A 27262-nucleotide genomic window follows, 5' to 3' on the forward strand; every position below is an offset into this window, starting at 1 on the left:
GAGATTCTCCTCCAGTTCCTCCACGCGCTCCAGGGCAGCGTTTTTTAGTCCTCGTCCACTCTAGAGCGTCCCGTCAAACAGGTTATCCAAATGGCCTGGATCTGCACTTTAAGTTTATCACTTTCAGTGTGCTGGCCTCTGTGCTAAAACACCCACAGGAGCGGTAAGCAACAGTGAGTTTCAGGAGAGTGCCAATGCTCGAACAGTTTCAGCATGTACCTCCAGATAGTCATCAAAGCAAGTTTAGTGAAGTCATGCAGAAGATGGGCCTCTGAAGTTCATGTCCCTCACCTGGAGTGCACCACAATATTATTAGACTGCATACACGCCACCTGAGTCAGAGGAATGATGATGAGATGAGACATCAGTAGTGGTGAGAGCTTGTCAGTTTTAAAGGCACTCCTAGAGGGAGAGGGGAAGAACTTCGATAGTAATATAGGCTCACCATAGAAATCAATATTATTGTCTTCATTTTTGAAGTGTTCCTCAATTTCTCAAACCTTTTAGGATTCTGGGCAGACCTAGAAGACAAATGATACAAGTTAAATTTTATTAAGCCACAGAAAACAACGCTGTGCTTTTAGGTTCCTTTAAGGGGTGTGGCGTTACGTTAAAGGCTATCAATTAATGATGTATGCATAATCTACCTCTATCAGTATATGTACTGTAAACACACTACGCAGCATCTATATAAATTGATAAAAATATAACATCTATAAAAATAAACACAATAAATAAAAAAATATTTGGGAAAAAAAGAAAAAGTTTGTTTGTTTAATTTAATAAATATTTGTATACAGAATGAGACAGTTTGAGATGTTAAAAATATTTGATGCAATATTAGTATTAATTTAAGCATAAAAACAATACAGTTTAACACTGCATTTGTTGTCACTTTTCCCTAAAATGAAAAAGGTTATTATTAATTATAATTTTGGTTTTGTGAGCAAAAAAAATAAATGTGTACGTTTGTAAAACATTTTCCCTGATTTACAGAAGACTTAAATGTCATCCAGTGCATTTTGTCAGGCATAATAATTTTACATTTAGGTCATTTTTACATTTGAAACAATTTGCCCATTTGTTGATTTTTTTATTCAAACACATTCAAATTTAATGTGCTCCCTTATTTGTTTATATATTCTAATATGTACAAGTCTTAATAAGCATTTTGTTTGAGTTTTTAAATAAATATTGTGTTACACTGAATGACAATGTGACATTATTACAAGCAAATATTACAATATAGTAGACACAAAGTAGATTTAATGTGGTTTCAATGGGCATAAAATCACATGTAAATTTAATTTGGTGCTGACATCTTGACATCCCTGACCCATTAAGATTTTGGTGACATGATTTAAATTATTTTGAAATATAGAATTAAAAACAATACCGCGTAAGGCTTCATAACATATTGAAATAAAATGTATATCCTGACTTCATTTTCTGTGAATAGTCACTGGCATTGCATATTTTAACTTATCAAAATGAAAGCTTGACAATTTAGTTTTTTCTGTAAAATAACATTATTCTTGTAACATGATTTTTATCGCGCAGTGTCTATTTTATAGTATTAATTATTGTTTGGTATTTTTCTGATAATATCACAGCCTCATAATCAATAATCATTATAAAATATAGATATAAACTATATAACTATAAGCTACCTGGTGAAAATTCCGGTATTTTTTATATCAAAATTTATATAACGGAATGATAAAATGATAAGAATGATAAAAATGATGAAAGGGAGAACATCCTTTCTTACCTCTTTGAAATGGTCGAAAGCGGCTAGGATGATCTCGTGTCCTCCTCTGACCAAACACACCGCGGCCAACAGCTCCAAAACCAGGGCTTTGGTTCTGCAGAATGCAAACAAAAGCACGCTTATGTCAAGAAACCAAACCTGCACGAAATGCTTAGCGCTACAAACTCTGATAAAACATTCCAAGGAAAAATGAAGAATTCCAGATACGACTCCTAGCCAATCAGAAAATCTCCAAGGGGCAGGTCAAACGCTCCTATTGGTTTTATGGTTGGCAAATTACAGAGGAATTATCCCACCTACACAAGGAGCTATTCATTAGGTTTTGTTTAACGGCTTTGAAAGATTGTGTATCACGGTCTCAGGCAGCGGCCTTAGTTACAAACCGTTATCTTCTATTGACCAGACAATTCATCTATTTATAGCTAAAGTTTCAAAAGAACAGCCTTTCCAAAAGGTCTTTGATCAAATGTAATAGCTTAAGGGTTCGATGAAAGCCTCGACAGATAAGAGAGTTCTCATCAACCGTGCAAGGAGAGTTTTAAACACAGAAACCGGAGAAACGCTTGAGAGCAATGATTAATATTTTCGCATATATTTTGGTTCGGAGAAATTTGGCGTGCGGTTACCTGGGGTTTTTGTTGTTAAGGCTCAGAGCGATTTCATTGACGGCATGGGGATGTGACATAACCATGTTGGAAGCCATACTTCAGCCAAATAATGTGCGATATAAAAAAAGGAAAAGTGAAAAGAGGTTAAAATGTTTTTCAATTCGGTGATCTTAAAACGACATTTCGTAAACTTACCCATACTGCTTACCTGGTAGTTCATAATAGCTCTGAGACACATGATGCACACATGAACATCATCTTTTTTGCACACCAGGCGTGAATTCTTCAGAGTTCTACGACTGGGCAAAGTATTAGACCTGGAAAAATAAAAACACTAACGATGTTAAGAGCGGTCTTGCAAAAATACATTCCAATTTTCAGAATGAACACAAACGCGCTGCAGGTGTCGTTTGCAGGCATCTACCTAATGGAGTGCCGTGGATCGTGGTATGCTGCTGCCGCTGACTGGTGATGGTAGATTGCTGTCGCCATGGAGATCTTCTATAGACCTGCTCCAAGGGTCTCTACAGAAGTCTCACCTGTGGCGCCTCTGTTACATCTCCATCAAATCTAAAAATCACAGAAAATTATAAACAGAGAAAACATGGCGCGGTCCTCCTTGCTGAGAAAGTGTGTTTCAATCACGTATCAGGCTCCATCGCACTTTTTTCATCTCAGCCGTCAAGGCAACAAACGACTTTTGCCTTCTAAATTTGGTATATCACTGCTAATACTATTAAAGCTGGCTTTTGCAAACCACTCTTTTAAACAAGCTTAAGGATCCTGTTGGCATTCGCGGACAAGTCTGGTTTAGCTCCTATCTGTCAGACTGATGTCTCTTTTAAAAGGACAACGCTCCAAACAACAGTAAAATACGGCGTGCCACAAGGTTCTGTTTTAGGCCCAGTCTTGTTTTCCTTGTATATACTTCCTTGAAGTGACATTATTAAAACACATGGTCTTTTGTTTTCATTGCTTTGCATGACACACAATGTATTTCCTCCAGACCACAGCAAATTCTACTAATACAGGAAGTTCTACGATCATCCTACAAATAAAGTACTATATTATGCTATACCAAACTGCTGCTTGTTTGTAAAATTCTTAATAGTCTATTCCAGCATTTTTCTAATCCTGGTCCACTTCGTACTGCACATTTCGTACATCTCTCTTATCTGTCTTGCTCATTATTTAACTACTTCAACAAACCCATTAAGATCCAGAAACCCTTGCGTCTTGACAGTGCCGATTAAGAGAACTTAAATAAAGAAAAGAGTTGAGCAATTTTAACATGGCTCTTAGCCTTTGATATGGAATCTCTAACACTGTTCAGACAAACTCTATTTAAGTCTTAACTTTTAACTCATCTGTTTAGCCAGGCATATAGTTAAATCCCCATAGTCAGCTTCTAATCCTGCTACACTTATTCGGTAGGCTGGCAACTATTGATCCTTTCTTTATTAAAAGCACTAACATTGCTTCCATTTCTTTTCTTCACCTACAACATAGGACACCCATGCAAAGTTGCATTAGACCGTATCATGTCCAATGTTACAACTCCTGCAATGTTACATTTTATTTAACTACTTTTAAAAGAGCAAATATAAAAATACCTTGTTGCAAAAAATTAACATATTAGGACTATCAGTGCATTAACATTTTTAATCAAATTAATAACATGGTGCAGAGATTAATTAATTAATTAATTAACTAAATTTGGGTAAAGATGACAGTTATTTTTGGTCAGTATTCAATGTTTTAATTATTATTGTTTTCAATAAATGAAATTGTTCTCTAAAGAAGAAACTAAAACTGCCTGCAGGTGATAGTGTGAATATCTTTATTATTAAACAGCTGGTTTAATAATTAAATAAACGGCTCTCTCTATGAATGGGCCTTTGAACCATTGCATACATCATTTGTGGAAAATGATGATTTATTCAAAAAACTAAACACTGCTACGTTGTGCAGATGCTCAACAGCTCTTCTGTGGCTTTATTGGTAATATCTTCGTTGGAAAAATTAAGCCAAAACATCATGTTCAAAAAATATAACAATAATCATATTTACTGGACTGTGGTACAAACATCACATTTGCTATTCACTTTTTCACTATTCATAAACGGCATTTTCTGCTGGTGTGATTTCACTTATTACGTGATATAAAAGAGATAAAAACTTGTACAGGGCATTTTGTGCCCTAATATCATGAATTATAGGCCATAACTGCATTTCTGAAGTTGTTGCCCTGCGTCATATGTGTCAACAGTAAACTGTATGAAATGTATGTTTATGTACAGGTTTATATACTGCATTATAATATTTTAATATAATGATTTTTACATAACTAATTAATGCATTAACCTGGCAGCTTTATTTAAATATTTTAGGTGTATTTTTAAGCTACAGTGGTGATCACAAATTTGATTCATTGTATTTAATGTTGCTTTCACTCTGACCTATACAAATACAAACCTTGCACATTTATATTCATCAAACATTGTATCAGTGCTAAATGAGGCATTTAATTAACCCCTCTTTCTTTTGAAAAGATTTCAGTAGTCGACTGTTGTGACAACTTCTAGCAAAAGTGTTCTGACATGGTTAAGTGAAAGCAAAGACAGCAGGAAAGGAAAAATATTAAGATTGACAAGCAAAAGAGCTACTTACGTGACAGCATACTGGGCAAAAGACAGGTACTCCACAAGAACATCAAGCCCTTTATTTTCTTCATTGAGAAACTCTCTCACCCACCTAAGACATTACATAAGACATCAGAACAAAACATTTAACATCCGACTGAATACCTCAAAAGAAACCTTTTACAGTTCAAAGGTGAACTCACTTCATGTTACCTTGAGTTTGATTCGTTAGACATGTGACTCACCCGATGTGATTGGTCCTAAGAGATATCTCCAGCTCTCTGAGCACCTGAGTTGACTCTTGAACCCGCCTTCTAAATTTCTGTCAAGAAATAATCTTTTATCACAACTTTTTGATGATGAATCTGAAATACTTCTCAGCACGCATTTATGAACCGCTTTATTATTAGTTTTACATCCTTTTTGAGCTTGATGATCTTGAAAACGATCTTTTACCCACACCGCCGAGTGCTGTTACACTTATAACCTTGAAGGAAACATGCACGCAAATCCGAAAAAAACCTAATTCATAATTTACATTTTATGAAACGCTTCTCTTGATGCCATCCACGACTCCATTTGGAGAGGCCCTACATTAAAGGGATTTTATTCAATGACTTGTGCTATATGATTTGACTCGTGTATTCAATAAGGATTTTCTGGACGGGCCATTAAAATCTAAGAGGATGGTATTTATTCCATTAACTTAGATGAAGCTTTAAAATATGCAATAGTTTTCATGTATCATTCTTTTAAGGCATCTTAACACATACATATACATACTATCTTTCAAATACTAACTGATATTAAGTTTCCTAGATCTTGAAATATTTGTGATCTATCAATATAGCAGCTAACAAGAGTCTGCATGCATGAAGGAACTCACCTTCCTGGTGACGGCAGGGTCCAGGAAGCTTCTGAGCTTCTGAATGTATGTATGGGGAGGATTCTTCACTTGGAATCGTTCCTGTCAGACACGCAAATGATGCTATATTTCCATTATTCATCTCAAACACGCCTCTCCTCCCCGACTTCAACATAAAACATTAACTGAGCAAACCCTCTTTTCTGTTCGGTTATCCTCTGATCTAATTCCCAATCATTCGACTCCTCACAGAGTCTCACTTTCACCCAATCACTTCTGAACCACATCTGCAGCCTTGAAAGCATCGTGGCAATCACCGAGATATGATCATTCATTATTTAGACAGCAGGCATTTCACACTCTTTCACCTCAACAAACATTTCCACAGTCGGGCCATGTTCTTCTTTCTCTTACGTCAGTGTAGCCATGGTGACTTGATACGGTGGATGTAGAGAGGACGCGTTTACTTAGTGGTACTATTGCAATAAAGCAACTTTCCCTCTGTTTATACGTATTAGGGCAATGTATTTTGCAGTATACATCTGTATACATCATTTGACCAGATCACAAGAGTCTATCGTTTTTTTTTTCCCAGTAAATAAAAACCCAAGAAACCAGAAAAGAGCACCTGATAGAACTAAAAGAGTTCTTGTGACATCAGTGTCGCATTAAATATCAAACATTAATTATATTAAAAGACGTACAAAGCCTCATTTCTCATATTTGATAATGACATTTTAATATGATTTCTCTACCTTTCCATCATCAAAAACATTGATAATTAAGTTGCTTCAGTGCTGGAAATATCACAAACAATATGAAAGTTATTCTTACAGTTTGCAAATGTAATTCAAATGAAAGATTTAGCAGCAAAGGACACATGCTCCTAACTAAAAATGATAACATTATCAAAATCATAATCATTATCATATCAAATGTTCTTAGCATAAACATAAACTGTCAATCGGATGAAAAAGACGTAGTAGAACGGGTTTTTCAGAATGTTGATCATTTAGAGGCAATGAAACCTGTCTATCAAATATGATACAGTAGGCTTTATAGAGTTAATAAATAAAGACTTTTTCTGTGAAAAAGACAGCTGTAACATCCTCTGACTGAGATAAGGTTATGTAACGGTTCTGTAAAATTGCTCTCTGGCCTGTCTGAGACTCATTATGCCGAATGCACGTACACAGACTCTCTCACCTGATCACATATCAGCTCCCATTTTTTTCGTTGTCATACTGTCTAAGGAGCCTCACTTTATCCGGAGGAAGGTTCATAGAGTTCTGAGAAAGACAGAAAGAGAGCGTTAACATTCTTTTTTCTCTCACACGCTTGAAGGCATTCTGTACATAACATGTTAGTCAAAAACACAAGCGACGAAAAAGCTAAATAGCTAGTCTCTGAAATTCCTGAGACGCCGTGGATTTTTTTCTCTTCCATAAGTCGCTCAAAAGCAAAGACGTCACGGGCAGTGTGCAACCAGGTTACTATTTTGTCCCAGCTCTCATCTAAGTGCAAATCTGATTCAGCCTAAATAGTTTAAATATCTGCAGAACAGCTTTCTTCTCTTCAACAATAACACAGAAAATAAATAGCTGCAATTTAATATGAAATATCATCAGTAAAAAAGGTATACATTTAATGAAATGTTCATGACAGTGGCTCCCTAAAGGAATAGTTCACTCAAAAAACGGAAATCGGTTAAAAAGCCAATACGTAAACTTGAGTTTGTTTCTTCATTAGAACAGATTTTGGAGAGATTTACCGCTCCATTACTTGCTCACCAAACTAGTCCAAACTACTAATAAATACATCACAGGTCCAGACCATCAGTTATTAACTTTGTAATTAATATACTAAAAATTATTATGTAGTACTTATTAGCAAACACTATGTTATTTTATTTTGGGATCGCCACAAATATGAACTAAATGCGCTTTTAAAATACGTTAGTTAAGTTACTTGATTGTATTAGCATATGAAAGATGTACTACAAGTAAAATACATTTTTAAATTCAGAGATAGCGATTTTGGTTCATGTTTGTGGCGTCCCAAAATAGTACAGTTAAGCACGCTTAGATGGTTTATTTTAAGAAATACTAAAGAATAATTTTTAGCATATTAAGTCCAAAATGAGTGTGTGTGGGTTGCTTTGTAAAGAGTGCGTATTTCTCGAACACAAAGCTTTTCGCTTCTCAAGACATTCACATAACTTGTGAATTATTGGGATGCTTTTTAGCTCTTTTTCCTGTGACTGTATCAAATGTAACGCTAAACTGTTCCAAATAAAAAACTCATCTTCATCCAGGTTGCTCTGAGGGAGTTTTATTGTAAACTATTTCTTTAAGACAAGCAGATTTAAGGATAGGAACCCAGTATGAAACCTTTTCTTTTATTTACCATGCATTCTAGTGAAAAATTGTCATGTTGCACTTAATTTGACATAATGTTTACTTCCGTGTACTTCTAGTGTACCTTCTTAAGAAAGTCCTATAATATAAGATAAGTACATGGGGTAGGGTTAAATTTAGGAGTAGGTTCAGGGTTAGTACATAGCTATTACCTAGCTTTTGTAATTACTTTAATAAGCACATGTACATAACAAGAATAAAGTCCTACCAATGTCTCCATAACGGTTTTTACCTCTGTGCGACACACTTGGTCCATATATACTTATTTTGTACAAATTTTAAATAACATAATGGATTGATAAACCAATTTTAAGTTGTTGCGTCAATTTAAATGTCATTTAAATGAATTTAATTATCTGAAACTGTCCTCACGCATTTTTATGGTCACTCTCCGTTCTTCTATTTGGGCATAATGAGCCAAGCCCAAGTTTGATTAAATGATTAATGAGAGAAAAGCTCTGCAAATCAAAAGTCTGAGCATCAAATGAAAACACAGCAGCAGTGCCCAACGTGTAGAAGAGGGTAGAAGAGACTTGGGCTGCAAAAGCCAACTCTATTGGGACAGAATTTGTGATGCAAATCTGAGAAAACGAGGCAGCATTAACCGATTTGCATTCACTCCCCCCCGCTCCGTTTCTCTTCTCTCGGCACAAACACAGACGCAGACACAAACAGACAGACATGCCCACACACATGGCATGGAGCGGTTATGCTGATTTGCAGACTTTTGATTCTCAACGCACTGATTAGATCACGAGGGCTCCGAGGGCAGGTCTCTAATGTAAGCGAGTGACGTGTGTCTCTTTGGAGGACACCCTGAAAATCCAATCAGGGAGATAAGCAACAGATGACCTATTCTAAGTGCATTGATTAAAGACCCTTGAGAACTTCGCATGCGAAGCTTGTCAAAAGAATGTGTTTTTTTTAAATCCGTTACGTGAGTAAATGCAGGCGTGAGCAGCTGATATCAATAAGAAAACGGGTCTGATCAAAGTCAGTGCTACAACACAGAGACAGGTAGTTGCACTTTATTGATCTCCGAAGGGAAATTTAGGGTCTCTGGGGAGAAATTTGTACTCTAAATGTAATTCTAATAGACTGCGAGCTGGATTCTGATTAGAGAATTAAATCACGGGATAGATATCAAGTAGACTTCATCTTGAAGAGCCTCTTCATGACAAACAGGAGCATTTCAGACCCCATTACAGACAACAATCAGACAGGTTGTGCCAATGGCTGAAATATCAACCAGCAAGGCCATCGCAGCTCTATCTGTATCTAAAAAGTGCATTTACTTTTGACGCCGCGGGGGTTATTGCTCGCGTTAAAGCACTTATTTAAAAGCAAATGCATGGAACACAGTGGCCTACAGAGCACGTTGCGATGACTGGATTAAGGACAGACTCCTTAAATCATACACGAACGCATAATCACCGCCACAAGAAAGCACGCGTGCGAGCTCGCAATCCCTACGACGCTAAAAACGGACGAAAAAGCACGATAAAGGAGCCGCGCGCCTGCAATTAGTAGCTATCATGCTCGCGCAAACAGCATCAAAGCAATGCACACTGCCAAGCGAGCACAATAGAGGCGTGTGTGCTGGCGTGGGCTGCCAGCTTCCATACTAGTTGTGCACATGATACAATTACATCGATACGGCTTTTGAGGATGTAGATCAAAATTACCAGTGCGATCGCAAATCTCTCCTCCAGTTCGGCGGGGTCCGGCATGGGCAGTTTAGGGGTTTGCTGCCCTCGCCCTGAAATCTGTGAGCTGAGCATCCATACTTTCAGCGTTCCCCATGTTTTTTGTCTGATGCCCAGCGACGGTAAACGCTTTAGAAAAACGTATTCAGCACCAAAATGCAATCAAGAGGCAAAAGCAACCCAAAAAAAAGACAGTGCAGGCTTTTATAGGCGACCAGACACCCTCTCCATCGATGCGAACCCGCAGAGCTCTGTATCAGATGCGAGAATTCGACAATAGCATCCCTACATTGTTAATCCGTATCTGTCGGGCCCTCCGTTCATTTTTCGGAGCTGTTGAGCATCGTTCACTCAGCGGCAGCGGCTCTGAAGCTGGGCGCATTTATCTGTATCATGCACAATAAATGCACCGCTGGAGGTTTGCGGCATGATAACGCGCATGGCTCGGATTCGGGCAGGCCAGTTAATCCGCGCTGTGTGGATGATAACAGACGGACTTCGACAAACGCAAACTCCCCATTCAATTCCCGACACAATGAAGCCTTTCAGCACCAATCCCCGCTGGGAGTGCCAAAAAGCCATGCTGAGGAGTCGAGGGGGAGGCAATGTTTTGTTCTGTTGCATGCCGGTATTTGTAGTTCGGACAACACAGCAGCGACATTATATATCGACGGTAACGTTTCGAGGTATTACATTTACTGTGTATTGTAGAAACGTCTGTGTTCATGTAACGCTATACTGACATTATTTGATCCATTTTATGTTTTATTTATTTATTTTTGGGGCAAGGTTACATTACATTTTTTTTTAAATAGCCACAGTTTTCCTTTATAACAACTTTGCGTACAAACGAAAAAGAAGAAAATTATAATAAATGTTAGCCAACACCTAATTTTTGGGTTTCCGAACTAGTTGATTATTAGCATGGTTATTACTACAATATTAGCAATTTATTAACGCCTTATACTACATGACCTCTTTCTACATTACACAGTATATAAATTGAACAACTAACTATTAATAAGCAGCAAATTAAGAATTTATTGAGGGGAAAGTGGTAGTTCATATAATAAGTGTTCCCTGTGAAAGATTTACCAAATGTTATAGTAAGAATTTAATTTATATTAATTATATTAAATAAATTACAATATATTTGCAGTAATGATCAGATTATCTTAAATAGATATATTAATATTGGTGTATTAGCATTCGCTGAGTCAACCGAATAGGCCTATTGTTAAATTTAGTAAATTGCTCCTGTGGTCATCTGTCTTTTCCACTCAAGACATGAAGGAATCACAACTATTTCAATAATTCCGGTGAAGTCATACAGTGTCAACAGTTTTAGGAGGGTACGTTTGTTATTTGCTGTAAGTGCATATTTTCTCTCAGGCTAAATGTAACTATATAGAATAAACATGTGGTAAATGTGAACAGTCATGAAAACGTGCTCTCTTAAGTACACTTAAGAGGTGTTTTATTGCATTAAAACTTTTTAAAAAAATATATTCAAGATTTGAAGTGCACGTTCAGTACAGTTAAGCATACTTCTTTTTCACAAGGGCACGCTGAGCTTTGAACTGCCTAAAGTAGAAAGAGTGACGAAATATGACGAAAATCTGCATCTCTAAATAACCTCGATATTGACAAACAAATAACATAAATGTCACAAAAGCTCGAAAGGAAACACTTTATTTATATGTCCACTGTTTAGAAAATCACTGCCCGGAATAAACCGAAATGAACAAACAGGGCCACTTAGATTTGCTGGTTTGTGTTCTGTGTTTTAATACACTGCTTCTGGTGTGATGGGAGATTTAAAGCATTATATGTGCAGTGAAAATCAAAAGATAAGACAAAACAGCTCTGAGTTTTAATTCTATGACTAATTCATTCTCAGAGAATAGTGCAGACACTCAAAGGCAGCGGAAGCCTGTACGGGTTTATAAATATCATATGAGGGGTTGTATTGCAGGTTGCTGCACAAAAATTCACCTCGTTGCTCCGTCATGCAAGTGAATTAACTCAAAAGAGGGCAAATGAATTGTGTGCAAACAGCACAGACGGTCTAATGATGACCGAGTTAACTACAGTCATTTAGCAACAATAATTCTTATAACTATTAAATAAAACATAACAGTATAATCATCAGTTGATATCTTCATACAGTAAAGTCTCCGAAAGTATCGATTCCAATATCATATAGACTAGACTAGTTTTATTTGAAAAAGCACTGTCGTTTTAACACCACTAGATTGCACTGCAGTGCAGACCTAAAATGTCTAAATGTGCGCACAAAAGCATACAGACTCACAAAATTAAAGACAAGTGGTAGATATTTTCATTGCTATACAGCCATATTGTTGTCACATTTAGTTTTGTAGTCCGGGGTAATCGTCTGGACACAATGGCAAAGCTGGAATGTCTTTGATCTCGGCAAACGGTTTTACCCGAAAACAGTCGCTCTTTCCAAAATGATTCTAGGCTGTAAGAAGAAATATGAAGATGGTGTAAAAAAAAACGTAGGATGGAAATGGTGTAAAATGTTTAAGATATTCATAGTTCCCGTGTTATTTAGCCTTTCGCTTCTCCGTCATTGTCCGCTCCCGTTTCACTGTTCACTACTCAATCCTCTTCCTCCCCTTCAGCTTCACCCTCTCCTTCCTCCTCCTGCATGAACTCCACCATCAGCTCAGCCGTACAGGTGGCTTCTCCCAGACCGTTGACGGCTTTGCAGGTGTACTTGGCGTCATCATCAGGACAGACCTCTGAGATCACCAGACTACAGTGGCCATCCTCTTAGTAGTAGTCAATCTGGAAGTGACGCGTCTCCTTAATAGGCAGGTCGTCCTTGTACCACACAACCTCGGGGTCTGGGTAGCCTTTGTGTTTAGAAGACAGAGGAGATCAGTAATAAATCAAATACGCCATGCAACAACTCACTGAACGTAGGTCTACCAACGATTAACCGTAAGGGCTTCCTGTAGCATTTACATATCAATACACAGAGTAGTGTAAACATTATGAATCATAACCAGCACTGATTTGCTACTTTTCTGTCTCATGATGTTAAAATTGTCAAGCTTAAATGTTATTTTTACATCACCACATTAAAGAGGAAAATGTTGATAAAGTAATTGGTAAGTAGAGAAAAAGTTAACTAGTTAAACTTTAAATCAATAAAGGAGATAGCAACACTTTTAATATAACAATACTACTTTTAACTGACTGATGGAATTTGAAGTTGAGAGAGCTAATAATAAGGTTATAGCTGATACTCTTAGCATGTACAAAAGTTTGTACAAACAGAGTTTTGTTGCATTAAGATTAAAGTATTTTCTTAATTTTAATGAAATCCCTTTAGTCCCTAAGATATGTTTAGACACCATAAAGATATTTATTTTTAGCATTCAACCACAATAATAGGAGATTAAATAAGAACCTGGAATTTCACTTACAAGCTACAGTAAAGGATATTTCTTTCAGAAGTCAGTAAGAAATTAATATATTTATTCAGCAAGGATGCATTCAGTTGATCTAATATGGCAGTAAAGAAATGTATTTAAATTTAAGGGGTTAAGAGCAGAAGAATTATAAATATATAGATTTATGCCAGCACTAAAAAACTACTGTCAAGATTTATTAAATTAAAATTTATTAAAAATTGTAAAAAGCATTCACATCGTTGTTATCACAACTTGTGGTGTGAATGCAGCATCATTTACGCTGCTTTTGCAGAGATTGAATTATTTCGTTGGACAAAAGATTTCATTGGTCATTACAGAAATGACCCGGCTGTGTCCGTGTTGTTTAATTTGCACATTGCCATTAGAACTTTCCACTCCCATAGGATTGCGTTCTCATGTTAATTTTCCCTTTTTAGTAAATCTGTCCCTTGAAGTATGAAAGCCTCCCCAGGTTAAAGGTCATTACCCTCAATCTTGCAGTCAAAGCGGGCAGCACTGCCTTCCACCACTTCCACGTCCTGTATGACAGAGGAGAAGCTGGGGGCCACAGAGGAGTGCGGTGGTTTTCATCCTCCACGCTCTCAAGGAAGGGTGCAGGAGGCTCTTCTAAACACACACACGTTCATTTATGTGCAATTCATATTTTAACATGTATGACATTTAACATGCAATGTTCAGTATCAATATTAAAAAATGGCAGCGACATCAATTGTGAAAATAGCATATTTTCTTAGCATAGATGCTATTTACATTAAGTGCAAATAGCTATGGACTCTACTTACACTACGAAAATAGCAGCATTATTTAAGTGCAAATAGCATTTTTCTGCTATAATACTTATTGCAAATGTCAGTAATCTGCACCTCAGTATTGAAACGTATTATAAAACAGAAGGCAAATTATTAAGTGTAAAGGTCAATTTTGATTCAAATTATTAAATAGATGCTATGGTTATTGGGACAATAAAGCCCTCCATACACCTACCATAACACTTTACTTTCAACTTTTTCATTATCTCCTTCATTATTATTGAACAAAACAGCATTTATGATGTGATTTGAAATTTAAAAAGGGAGAAAAAATGTCATCAGAAGATGGAACCAATGAACTGACATCAAACATTTATTAGTAATGATGACTATCCCAATCACACATATATCCTAATCCCAGCTAGTGTAAATAGCCATTGGTAAAAAATTGGTTGCTGGACCATTACCGTCAGTCGGGGAACTTTTCTTTGGGCCGATTCCTCCTAACATTCCCATAGAGCTGAACCTGGAGATGGCTCGCACTGCGTTCCCTGTTTTCTGCACAGACACTCACAAACATGAATACTAAGATCCGCCAAGAAAACAGTTTCCCACGTAACTCATAGAAATGAATTCTTTATCTAACATATAAATCTAAATAAACGCCTGTGCATATACCTGCCAGCGGCGTCTCAGGATGTATTTCTTCATCCTCTCTTTGGACAGTTGTTTAGCCTCCATATTTTTGGTGTCCTGTTTGAGCCAAGAGTGCTCCAAACACTGAGCGCAGGTCAGCCTGGCCCTGCAGAGTGACATTTATAGGGTCACAAGAGTCAGATCAAATGCTTAAAATGCTTTTATCAACATCGAGCATGAAGTAATACATTTGAGTGATAATTACACCATCTGCAATAATATAGTTTTTACTAGCTTCTTTGTTGCTAAGGGTCTGTGCCAGGATGCACTGTTCAAGAAATGTGCATCTACTTACACAGTGCTTTAAAAAGTTTTTGATTAATTTGGAACGCTGCTGGTATTTCTATAAAAATGATAATGTGTCTAAATCAGAATTTCTTCAGAATGTTTTCCGAAGCTTACCTCATGTCCTTTTTTAGGAGACTGCTGATGAAGTCCTTGGCCTGATCTGAAATCTCATCAAATGCCTCATCCTCAAAATCCCAGGTGGCTGAGGTGACATTGGCAAGGGTTTCATTGTCATTGTCTCCCATGAATGGAGAGAGACCACTGACACTGAGGGTAAACAAGAGGCAATAATCTTTGATTCTGTTAAAGCATTCAATCAAGATGTGATGTAAGGTACAACAGGACTAAAAGCATCCCTTAAGGCAAACATTTTGTATATTTGTATATATGCATGTAAATTTGTTTAATTCACCAAGGATGCATTAAATTGAACAAAATATCAATTACATTGTATCACGGTTTCCACAAATACTTATGTAACAATAGATCAAAAGTTAAATCAATCAATCAATCAATCAATCAGAATGATTTTTGAAAGATAGTGTGACACTTTTCCCCCCACTGGAATAAATTACATTAAAATGTAATATAAAACAGCTATTTTAAACGTCAATAACATTTTACAATATTACATTTTAACTGTATTTTGGATCAAATAAATGCTTCCTTTATTATATGTATACATATTTATTGATTATGGTGTTATGTATTCAGTTAAGTGTTCTTTAAAAAAAATACTAAAATGCTATAGTTTAGAGATAGTAATGAAGTCATACAGTTTACAGTATAGACAATATTTATTGGATAGGGGTTGAACAGTTTCAGGCATTCTCATGTGCAATATTTAAAAATTGATTGATCAAGTTTGATCAGGACAGTTTTCACAACAACAAAAAAATTGTTTAGGAAAGGATTTTATTTTCATTTATTTTTAATGGCTGTTTAGTAATTAAAGGTAAAGTCAAAAAATGCCATTTGACTGCTGGGGGCTATCAGCCTCTTGCAACTTGAAAATAAAATTAACTAACACATGTCAGTTTAAATATTTATACTCTACCTCCAAGGAATCAAAACTGTGTTTATGTGATAAATTGAAAAAGCAAGCTTGGCAAGCCAGTTGTCCAAAACTAATAGCGGCCTTAAAAGGAAATGTTTCAGTCCTCAGCATTGATTACTGTGCCTTTACGCTACAGTTTTTAGCGACTGTTGGAGGAGTGATACTGATGTAGCCGAGAAACCGATTTATCACTCACAGAATGTAACAGATGACGCCAATACTCCACATGTCTGTTGGGTAGCTGATAGCTTCATAGTTGATCACCTCAGGAGCTACAAACTCAGGAGTTCCAAACAGAACCTTCAGAGAGCCTGAATCCTCTGAAAACAGAAATAAAAAAAACATTAAAACTGTGCCAGAAAACCAGACGCTGTTTGTTTTTTTGCAGTTGTTTATGCCTGTTTACCCAGCCTTCGAGCAAGTCCAAAGTCAATGAGCTTGATCTTGCTTCCTGTCTTGTTGATGCACATGATGTTCTCAGGTTTGAGGTCCAAGTGGACAATGCCCTGCTTGTGGATAAACTGCACTCCATCAATGATCTGCAGCATGTACTTAATCACCTCTCGCTCAGTCAGCTCGAAATCCTCATCAACGATTCGCTCAAACAACTCGCCTCCAGAAATCCTGCAGCCAGTGGGGACCACAATGACATTATTGTTAAGGGGCGCTAACCAGTCACTGTCAGAATGCAATCTCAATGCATTAGAACTGTTTATGCACATTCCGTTTAACAACCAGATGAACACTGTCTAGAGTGCTAAACAATTATTTTACAGTCAGGGAGATTTAATTCTGGGCTATTTTCCATCATGGCTGCCAAGCTGAAGTGGAGAGCATCTATGCTTTCTTCTCTCCACCCCCGTGTTTCTCCATCTCACTATATAAGGACATGTGACACGCACTTCTCCCATCACAGAGTGCTGGTTTTTACATTCCACTCTCGCCTTAAAAAGCTAAACCGGTGGAATGATTTAAAGGTGTTGAAAAAACAACTAACAAACACTACAGCCTGTTCAAAGCAAGTTCAAACACCAGGATACACCAAGTTAAATCACCACTCCCAAACTGGAAAGTATCTGATGGACTTCTCATGAAAGCCTTTATTCAGTCAACCTGTACCATGTTAGTCTTTCTGCTTGGACATTGAAGAGATAGGGACTCACATCTCCAAAACCATGACCATGTCGGATTTTCCTCAAAGGCGTCCACGCATTGCACCAGTTTGGGGTGGTGGAGGCTGTTCATGATGTCAATCTCCTGCCTCACATTTTCCTTTTCCTTCTGAGAGAATGCCTTGATGAACTTCCCTGCCCATACCTTCTTGGTGGACTTTTCCATAAGTTTAAAGACTTGACCAAATTTTCCCCTTTAATAAATAAGAGAAAGGCAATGAGAACTGTGAGAAAAAAAGCCAATTTAAAATGGTATGTTATACTGATAATGCATCTCTTACGTTCCTAAGCGGTCCTCTATATCATAGAAGTCTTTCACACTGCAGTCTTTCTTAATGACCACATCTTTGTATTCTGGTTCTTTCTCTTCATCTGTGAAATGAACAGGATATGTATCAGACTGGCCATGTGGGAGTCGTGTTAGTAAACTCTGGATTCAGGAGGGATGGAATGGTGGGCTAATAGCTTTGAACTTCATACCATCATCAGACACAGTGGCTCCAACTTCCCCCTCTTCCTTTTTCTCTGGAGAAAAAAAATATAAATGTTTTTAAATGGTTACTTTTTAAGCAGTGCATCCTCACTTTTATACTTTTGAGTTTCTAACCATAATCTTACCTGTCTACTAATACTCCACTAACTCTCTAATGAGTACAACAGTATGTGTTAAAGGGACCATTAAAATAAAGTGAAATTATATCATTAAAGTGAATTAAAGTCATTCAAATTTTTATGATGACAGTACAATTTGTCATAGAAAGGCGTGTATATATTTTGTCAAATACGAATGCATAATACAATGAAGGTACAAAGCTATCACTGGGGCGGTACCTTTTCAAACGGTACATGTTTGTTCCTAAAGGGTCTATTTTGGTACCTTAAAGGTACATATTAATACTTAAAGCTTGTATATTTTAACCTAATAGGTACAAAAGTGTACCTTTTGAAAAGGTACCGCCCCAGTGAAAGTGTATAAGAATTTTTGGTCCGCACAGATTCTTTCTCGATCAGTAGTGCCACAGTTACACAGATGCTCTTTCTCACCTGTTACCTCCTCCACTCCCACTGTAATGGGCTCAGATTCTGCACTGGGCTCTCCGACTCCATACACATTAACAGCTCGAACGCGGAACTTGTACTGACGATCGGCGAGAAGGTTCTGGACGTGGTATGAAGTGCTGTTGCAGGAGGTGAGGTCATTCCACGTGTTGTCGATTGAATTCCAGATCTCCAGGTTGTAGGACTGGACAATGCTGCCACCATCATAAGTGGGACCATACCAGGAGAGGGTAAGCGAGGATTTTCGGATGTCAGAGGCAGCAGGGATGCCGGCTGGGGGATCTGGCTTATCTGGGACACAGATATACATTAAAGCGGTCAGCATTAGTTATATACAAAGCAATGCGTAGAATGATTAAGACACTAGCCTACTAGTAAATATTCTTTATGTTGTATCAAAGTGGTAAATGAAGTCTCTCATAATCAGATCTTCCTCCTTCATGCTTCTTATTATGTGTCTTTCCCTGTCGTTCTTACTCCCATACCTACGATGGTGAGGTTGAGTGAAGCCTGCTTGGTACCAAATTTATTCTGCAGTTCGAGAGTATAGCAACCACAGTGATCTTGGTCACTCGCTGCGATTGTCAGGTGGCTGCTGTTCTCTGCGGTCTCTATGGAAATTCCCCCACTTCCTGGCTGGATCTAAAAGGAGAAGTGCATGCAATGTGTCTCAGTACATAATATAAAACTTTAGGCCTTTTAGGCTTTTTTTTGATATTCACCTCTTCTTTAACCACTTTTATATCAAAAACTATATAGACCAAATATATATTATATCTAAACTGATCCTTATTACTGTAATTGTTCAGTAGGTTTAACAAAGTTTACCTAAGGAAACACAATAGGCAACAGCCATGCTATTCTCATTTCGCCATTATCTAAGTGAGTTCTGCATAATCTTTGCTTCATTTTATACATTAATATATCAGTTTATATGTTTTATACTACGAATACTTTAGCGAATCAGCAATGAATAAATCATTGGTCTCTGAACACGATGAATGATGAGTCTGTTCCCACTATGAAAGGGGCAGCGAATAACGAAATGCTCATGCAACCTTCAGTCTCTTGTTAACAAGTGGGGTACAATACAAAATTCGATTGCACTTTATTTTAGGTTTTTACCGTTAACACTGACTATGACTTTTGCTTCAATAAACTCCTAAAAGTTTATTAGTAGTTATTAAGTTTAGATATCGGGTAGGATTAGGGATGTACAATATGGTCATGCAAAATATGTGCTTTATTAGAACTAATAAACAGCCAGTATGTTAATAATAAGGCATGCTAATAATCAACAGTCTTCACTATTCTAAAGTGTTACATTAAATGGTTATCAAAATACTTTATTAAATAATTTGTCATTTATTTTAACAGTAGCTTACTATTTAGTTTACATCTGCTATATTTCACAACTCTTCTCTAAACTAAAAGCTTAGATGAGTTACTAAAATAAAATCATTCAATATGTTTTTCTATATTACAACAAAATGACTATTGAAAGTTCAATTAAATATTTTTCCATTTATCTGAATATCAGTTAATCAACCAGTACTTTATGTAACATTGACATTGACATTAACTGTGAATCAATACTGATCACAAAAAGAATGACATTAGATTTCGTCATTGTTCAAACGCTTTCTTTTTTTCCTACCGGCTTTTTAAATTTGAGCCAGGTGCAAGTTATGGGTGCTGTCCCTCCAAAGTTGCCCAACAGCTCCACCTTTTCTCCTGCCCTGATCTTCTGATCTCCAGGGAACTGCAGAAACTGTGGCGGAGAACCTGCATGCCATCATAAGCAAACATAGGTTCATATTTACCACTCTCATAATAGTTATTTCTTATTTTCTCTCTCTGTCTGTCTGCTATCAGTATTCTGCAAGACATCTTATCACACAAGAACGTGTCTCTGTACATGGCCTTCAGGTCAAATATTCCTTGGGCCTGTATGGTTATGTAAGGCATAATGGGAGAGCTATCTTACCCTGTTTGGGGGGAGCTGGTTTCTTCTTTATTCTGGCTTCATCTGCAGAGGAGAGAGAGAGAGCATGTATTTACATAAGATAGCATCTACGGCATATTTTTAGCTAAACATATAATTATTATAAATATTCCATGAACGGGACAGTTCAGCCAAAATTCTCATAGTATTCATTCTTCTAAAGAACACAGCGTAAGATATTCTAAACTACTGTTTACTTTCATGTAAAAAAAAGAAAAGAAAGACAAATTATGTTATATGATAGCAATGATTGTTTTTATAGAGGTTTGTATTATAGAGACTATTATATCAACAACAAAAAAAATCCCATACGCTGTAAAAGATTTTCTGTGGAGTATGTATTGCTTTTTGTTATATGTCAAGTATGCATAAAACAAATAAATAAATATTAAAGAATGTGATGCCTAATTTGCATATTTGAAAAAAAAAGTCACAAAACAGTGTGTATTATATCATATCGCAATACCCAAGAGTTATTTTCTTCCTTAATAATAATAATAATAATAATAATAATAATAATAATAATAATAATAATAATAATAAATTGCAGATATCAAAATTCTGCAATCAACCCCTGTAATAAATAATAATAATAATAGTAAAAATAAACAAGTAATGCAGATATCAAAATTTCCAGCAATCAACCCCCGGTTACATTATTGATATTTCATTTGGCGCATTTTCAAGGAAACAGCTAGTCAACATTTAACTGAGAACTGACAGGAGTTCTAAGAGAGAAGAGCTGCTGAGACAGAGAGATCAGCATCCAGAGAGAGAGAGAGAGAGAGAGAGAGAGAGAGAGAGAGAGAGAGAGAGAGAGAGAGAGAGAGAGAGAGAGACAGAGAGAGAGTCTGTGTGGAATTCCCCCTTATACGGACATGCTAAATATAGGGTCTCCAAGATCCAGGAAGCAGTGGCTCTCTCTCTCCACTATTTATTTAAGGTTTGATCGCCGTCAAGAAACAATGCAACATGTAAACCCCACTAATACTCCAGCACACTCCAAACAGAGAGACTGAGAAAGGGGGAGAACGGGGTGAGGAAGACAGAGAGGACAGTCAGATCTTTATGTGTTTCAGCTCGCAGAAGTCTACCATTTTAGGCCTTCTCTTCGTCTTCTATTGCTTCTTTCCTCTCTTTCATTTTCTCTCTTATGCTTGGACACACCTGAACTTTTTCCACAAGCACTGTGGGAATACAATGTTCTCCGTTCTGGTATTTGCCAGTAACATGCTTTTCATGCACTAAATTGTAAATCACTTTGACATTGTTTATTAAGAACATAACTGCAATGTAAATGTGAGCCACTTAGAGGCTGCTATGCTTATGAAATACTAGAAGACCAAATGCAGCAGTACAACTGGTTGCCTATTGTTCCAAAACACAATCGGCTGAGTTTATTTTCTACTCTATCGTGATCACATGGATTAAAATGTAGGATCTAGTGTAACCATTGTGTTAAAAGCCGAACAAAACAAACAGGCAAACCATTTGAGCACTATAGATACAATCTGCCATCAGACACTGTGTGATGGAAATCCACTTTGGGAGTCTATACAGAGTGCGCAGTGATGACCATTGTTCCTGTCTATAAGGTCAACGTCTCACATGACAAATATTTTTGAAAGGCAAATTGGAATTAAATGTTCACTAAATATGTAGAAGACAATGCTTTTGCCAACAATTCCCGATGATTAAGGACATCAAAAGGAGAAAATAGACATTAATGGTGAAGATATGCTTACTACCTCAAAGTGGTGTAAAACACAAGGCCCATTTACAATATGACAAGACTGAATATGTGTTGCAAATGTTTGTTGTAGATAAGTATTTTAATATAAACAATGGATTCCCAAATACAAATAAAAATGTACAAAAATGTCAGTATATTATTGCCCAGCTCTTTATATAAAGCATGTACAGCTTTATATGAATATATGTCCACATTTATCCACATACATATACTCATGTAGTCCAATATATAGAATATCTCAAAATGTAAAGTATATTACCACTCAGCTCTAGTTGAATGAATGACTTGATACTCTTTTAAAGAGTGCTCTCATCAAGACATGAACTTTCTGTGTTTCTGTGTTTACTCATCCTCATTTTGAACCTGCATGAACACTATTTGTTTTTTCTACAGTAGTTTTTCAGGAGTTTGTTTTTTTCATGCTGACCATGAAAACTTGGAATATTGTCCATGAGTTTTGTGGACTGCTTCTATGTATAATTTTCAGAGCATCTTTAATGAGGAAGAGAGCAGCACGAACATTCTTCAAAATGTCTCCTTTTATGACATGAGGTTGATTATTGACATTTTATCCATTTATAAACATGCCAAGTAAACAGGAGACGACATATGTCCTTACTCACTTTCTGTAGTGGGAGTTGAAGAAGAGCTCTTCCTATTTTTCTTATCTGCTGATGGGTCTGAGGATCTAGAGGAATGCGGAAAAAAAAGAATTAAACAATAATTTCTCCTTTTTTATTTCACATAAATCTAATTATGAGTTTAGGAGGACGTTAACATTGGTAGCATTGTTACTGGGTTATTGATATTGCACCATCACTTAATATTACATGTTTTCAATGACATGCATAAGGAGAGGTCTAGAAGACACTTACCATCTACAGTGACCATACAGGAACACTCTGCTTTACCGTGTGCGTTCTCTGCCTTACATGTGTAGCGTCCTTCATCCTCCGTAGAGCCTTGTCGATTGTAAGTGAACACTTTTCACCTGATGTGAAACAAGAGGTAGCATTTATTGAGTATATGACAATTTAATTGTTTTTAGACAGAAGGTTATTGTGAATTGAAAACTAAATGCTGGGATTATACATTGTAAAAGCTCTTATGCCAGGTATGTTATTGGTACACCTATTGAAGCTTGATTAAAAATGGATACTTGATTTCCAAAAATAAATAATAGTATAAATAAAAAAGTGTATATAATAAATGGAATAGTGGAAAAGTCTGCACCATTTTGTCTGTATTAACCAAAGGCTTTAAATTCTTCAAATTCTTCTCCATAAATAAATAACTTTGAGGCAAATGATTACATTATCATAAAATATTAGTAAATACATGACCACAGATATCTAAATAGTAAAAGAAAATAGTAAGAAAAGTTATTTTCTATCGGTTAGTGTTTTTACAATTAAGAAATAAGTTAATAATATTTTGCACTGCCAACACAAGTCTTAGGAACGTTCTTATCTTTTTTCTCAAGATTGTTCTAGCGAAAAAACCTAAGACAAATTAGATTTCCTATTATTAAGTATAAATAAGGTAATAAGTTACCATAACACCCAACTTGCTTTAACCCCAAAAAGTAAGGTGTGCAATGAATTTATTTGGTTTAATATTAAACCTGTCACTTTCTTCTTAGAAATTGAAAAAAAAAAAGATTTTCCTAAGACAATATCTCAGAACTGCACTTTCAAAATTGAACATTTTTACAAACAAAAGAAGATTTTGATAAATCCATACCCTGCTTTTAAACATAAAATCGACCAAAACAACCAACAGCCTAAAGCACTGGATAACATAAGGGACACCCATCACATCCCTGTTCAATTTAGACTCACAGGAATCCTCTATAGCTATTTCAGAACTTTCTAATTGTGACCCAGATCATCATTCTGTCTCGTGTCAGAGGAAGGGGTTAGAGAGAACTTAAACCCTCAGATCAAATAACCTAATGTGAATGAGCTCAAAGAACTAAGATAACACTCACTGAGTGCTCCAGTTGGCAATGAATCTGCCTCAGCTTTAACATCATTCCTCTCAGCATGTGATTTACAACACAGCTCAGAACACTAAAGTAGGGACTTTCGGAAAAGAGGTTTTAAAGCTGTCCTCGTCATTCAGTAACTCTACAGACCCAGTGTTATCACCTTTCACTGGAACTGTCTGTCGCATTTAAACATATGTTAATCAAAAGCCATAAAGAACTGCGTGAGGAAATAAGATCAGTAGTATTTCGCATTTGCACACCGATCACGTAAAACGTATCTACTTTCATACCTTCCTGTGATAAGACAATGAACTTGGATGCCTTCACAATTTTCCCATCAAGAATCCAGGTGATGACGGCTTGGGGGTCAGAGGTCACCTGACACTCTAACCTCAGTCTCTCACCATCCACCACAGCGATGTCACTGAGGGGCTGTTTGAAAACGGGCAGCTTTCCCGCATCCTTCTCTCCTCCATTCACAACTTTTGCCTTTTGTCATTTGTCTCTGTTATCTGTCCATCAGATGTCTTCTTCTCTGAGCTGACTTTCTCCTTTTTCTCAGTTGTCCCTGCATCAGTGCCGCTGGTTTTTTTCTCTGTCGTTGCGTTTTCCTTTGTGTTAACCTTTTTATCAACTGCACCCCCATTTACGCCATTGACATCACTTTGCTTTTCCTTCTGTGGAGTCTTGGGTGCTAGCTTGGACGAATTCTGTTCGTTCTTTTCGTCTTCTCTGCTTCGGTGCTTGCTTCTTGCTCAGGACGGACCTGAAGTCTGAAGCTGTGCTGCTCGGAGGTGGCGTGGCAGCAGGTGTTTGGGTGAACCATCTTTCTTGTTGAGCAGTGACCTAAAGTCAACCTTTGTTGGGGTGCTTGTCTTGATCTCAGACCCTGCCTTAGGCCCTGAGCGGGGCTTTAGAGCTGCCCTAAAGTCTGTCATCTGGCTTCCTTTGCTAACCTCTAGAAATTAAAACCAAATTTATGAAAGCTCCTTTCGTCAGTTCCTCTCAGCTCCTTTGGTAGGTGTTCCTTCAAGCTGTGAATGAATACTGATGTCCAGCTGTATGAACGATTCCTTCACGATCCCGCTGGTCCAGTGACTTTGTGGAGGTCCTGCTCTGTCTGTGGTCACTGTGCAACTCTCTCTGTTCTCCCCACTCAAACCACTGCTGGGACAACCCTCTGGACCAGAATGAAAGAGGAGGAGAGAATAGAGGGTGAGAGAGAGAGGACATACAGAAGGAAGGAGAGAGATATGTGAGGGTGGGGAGTGGAACTGGATTGTTTAAAAGCTTAGACTCCATTCTATAATAGGTTAATTGGAGACAGGAACACATTTCATATCTGTGTGGCATCAAAGGGGGGAGCACCATTGCCTTATTAGGGAAACACTTCCAGTGCATGGGCATCAGCACAACAGAACAGAGCTAGGAGGCAAACAGAGGGCAAGATAGCATCAGAATCTGATACATTATTGTAATAATCTGAAAAGAATGAGAATCAGAACAGAAACCAGAAAATAAGCGTTCTGATTATCCCGTGGAGGTTTCTTTGGACGCTCCTAACTTTTTGTCCTCTTTATAAATGTGAGGCCCTCATTGGGCCATTTTGAAGACGCATTTCACCAATCATAGTTGACTTGCATGTCTGCAACAGTTTATGTTAAAATGTTACATGGGCAGCCTTATATGGCTATGAACTTCTCTGTAACTCTTCTACTCGTGCGTGTGTGTGGAAGATGGACACATCATGGGAATGTCTCCTAGATAAAATAGCTTCCTGTGCTGTTTTGCTTCATCACAAGGTGAATTGGTGAGTGAATTTTCCATTGCTGCTGGTATGAAACAGTCAAACTCGCATCTTTAAATTAATCTCCCTTATATTTTGTAAATGTACAGTCCTCAATGGCGATCCTAGTGGTCTTAGAGATAACCATAATGATCAGACAGGACTTAATGTCATTACTCAAAGGTCTGATCGGATGCAGCTTGACATCTGATTATTAGAAATACGTTTAAATAGGAGATTTAAAAACAAGGTTTCATTTTGTGTTGCAAAAAGCTGAAAAACCCATTACTATTGTGTGGGATTTAAACTCCGGTCAGCAAAATTCCAGATTCTATTGTTAACAACAAAACAATGGTAAAGGATACATCATGAAAAGACCATCACTGCTTTGTTCTGGGAGTTTATCTTCGGCATTGGAGCAGGAACATTAACCAGACTTATAAGAAAGAGTTAGCAATTTTTAACTGCCATCCATTTCTATGCTATATCCTTGAGCATTTCCACAGCTTCACTCTGTTATAAACATCTCTCTTAGCTTGGAATCCATAAGCTCATCTATTATTTACACTGTAATCAAGCATATAACACGGAGAAGAGTATACTATTTTTTTTTTTTTTTTTTTTTTTTTTTAAAGCATTAATCGTGCAAAATAAAGAGCACTTTCAAAAAGAAAGGAATAAACCAGTAACTTCAGAACAACACTTTAATCAACCTTTATAAAGTTAAGCTAAATTAATAACGTAAGTGCTAAGTTTAAAGTCAACATTTCACACATACCTTGCCGGTATTATACAGGCCCCAAACTGGTAAACTGTGACTGTCTACAAGCTGCGTTTATTGTAGGAATTAGATTGGCTAAACATTCAAAAACAGAAACAGGCCAACAATAATTATTTATTCAAAAGACCATTACATAAAGAACACCCAGATTACTAACACATGACTTCATTCAAATTGTTTATCACGCTAAAAGATCTAACAGGCTAAAGATGACGCCTGAATGGAAGTAACAAACTTTCAGAAAAAATGTTTTAAAGCTACAACCTGAAGTATTTTAGATGTTCAGGCAGTTTTGCATCTGAATGAAAATAACTGGGAAAAATAGCAGGAATGTTCTAGAACAGAAGAGTATAAGAATGAGATGGATACTCTACCTTTTAGATGTGATAATAGTAGGATATATTAGGATACGAGTATATGTACTGAAAGAGTAATATCAAGTAATTTCAC

The 27262-nt window shown here is 36.9% G+C and overlaps 1 protein-coding gene and 2 long non-coding RNA genes across 3 annotated transcripts; all 3 read right to left on the reverse strand.

The window, feature by feature from the left end:
* Nucleotides 1-489: 489 nt before the first annotated feature.
* LOC122346635 lies at nucleotides 490-2445 on the reverse strand. The gene is made up of 3 exons (XR_006251149.1): nucleotides 2398-2445; nucleotides 1772-1865; nucleotides 490-521 (listed from the first exon to the last, which is right to left on the reverse strand). It is a non-coding gene; the product is annotated as an uncharacterized LOC122346635 (long non-coding RNA).
* A 482-nt stretch (nucleotides 2446-2927) lies between these two features.
* LOC122346634 lies at nucleotides 2928-10046 on the reverse strand. The gene is made up of 6 exons (XR_006251148.1): nucleotides 9989-10046; nucleotides 7093-7175; nucleotides 5908-5988; nucleotides 5267-5343; nucleotides 5050-5133; nucleotides 2928-2949 (listed from the first exon to the last, which is right to left on the reverse strand). It is a non-coding gene; the product is annotated as an uncharacterized LOC122346634 (long non-coding RNA).
* Nucleotides 10047-12052: 2006 nt separating this feature from the next.
* LOC122346764 (myosin light chain kinase, smooth muscle-like) lies at nucleotides 12053-25377 on the reverse strand. Its single transcript, XM_043241617.1, is given in 21 exon segments — nucleotides 12053-12891; nucleotides 13943-14036; nucleotides 14039-14082; nucleotides 14693-14783; nucleotides 14904-15027; nucleotides 15324-15476; nucleotides 16463-16586; nucleotides 16673-16890; nucleotides 17430-17463; nucleotides 17466-17632; nucleotides 17720-17810; nucleotides 17919-17963; nucleotides 18483-18788; nucleotides 18983-19139; nucleotides 20155-20282; nucleotides 20485-20526; nucleotides 22879-22935; nucleotides 23131-23211; nucleotides 23214-23246; nucleotides 24536-24734; nucleotides 25004-25377. Coding segments are annotated over 21 exon segments (2625 nt in total). The 5' UTR covers nucleotides 25184-25377; the 3' UTR covers nucleotides 12053-12634.
* Nucleotides 25378-27262: the final 1885 nt, after the last annotated feature.

This window comes from Puntigrus tetrazona, chromosome 6 (genome assembly GCF_018831695.1).
Source record: "Puntigrus tetrazona isolate hp1 chromosome 6, ASM1883169v1, whole genome shotgun sequence".
NCBI classification, from domain to species: Eukaryota; Metazoa; Chordata; class Actinopteri; order Cypriniformes; family Cyprinidae; genus Puntigrus; species Puntigrus tetrazona.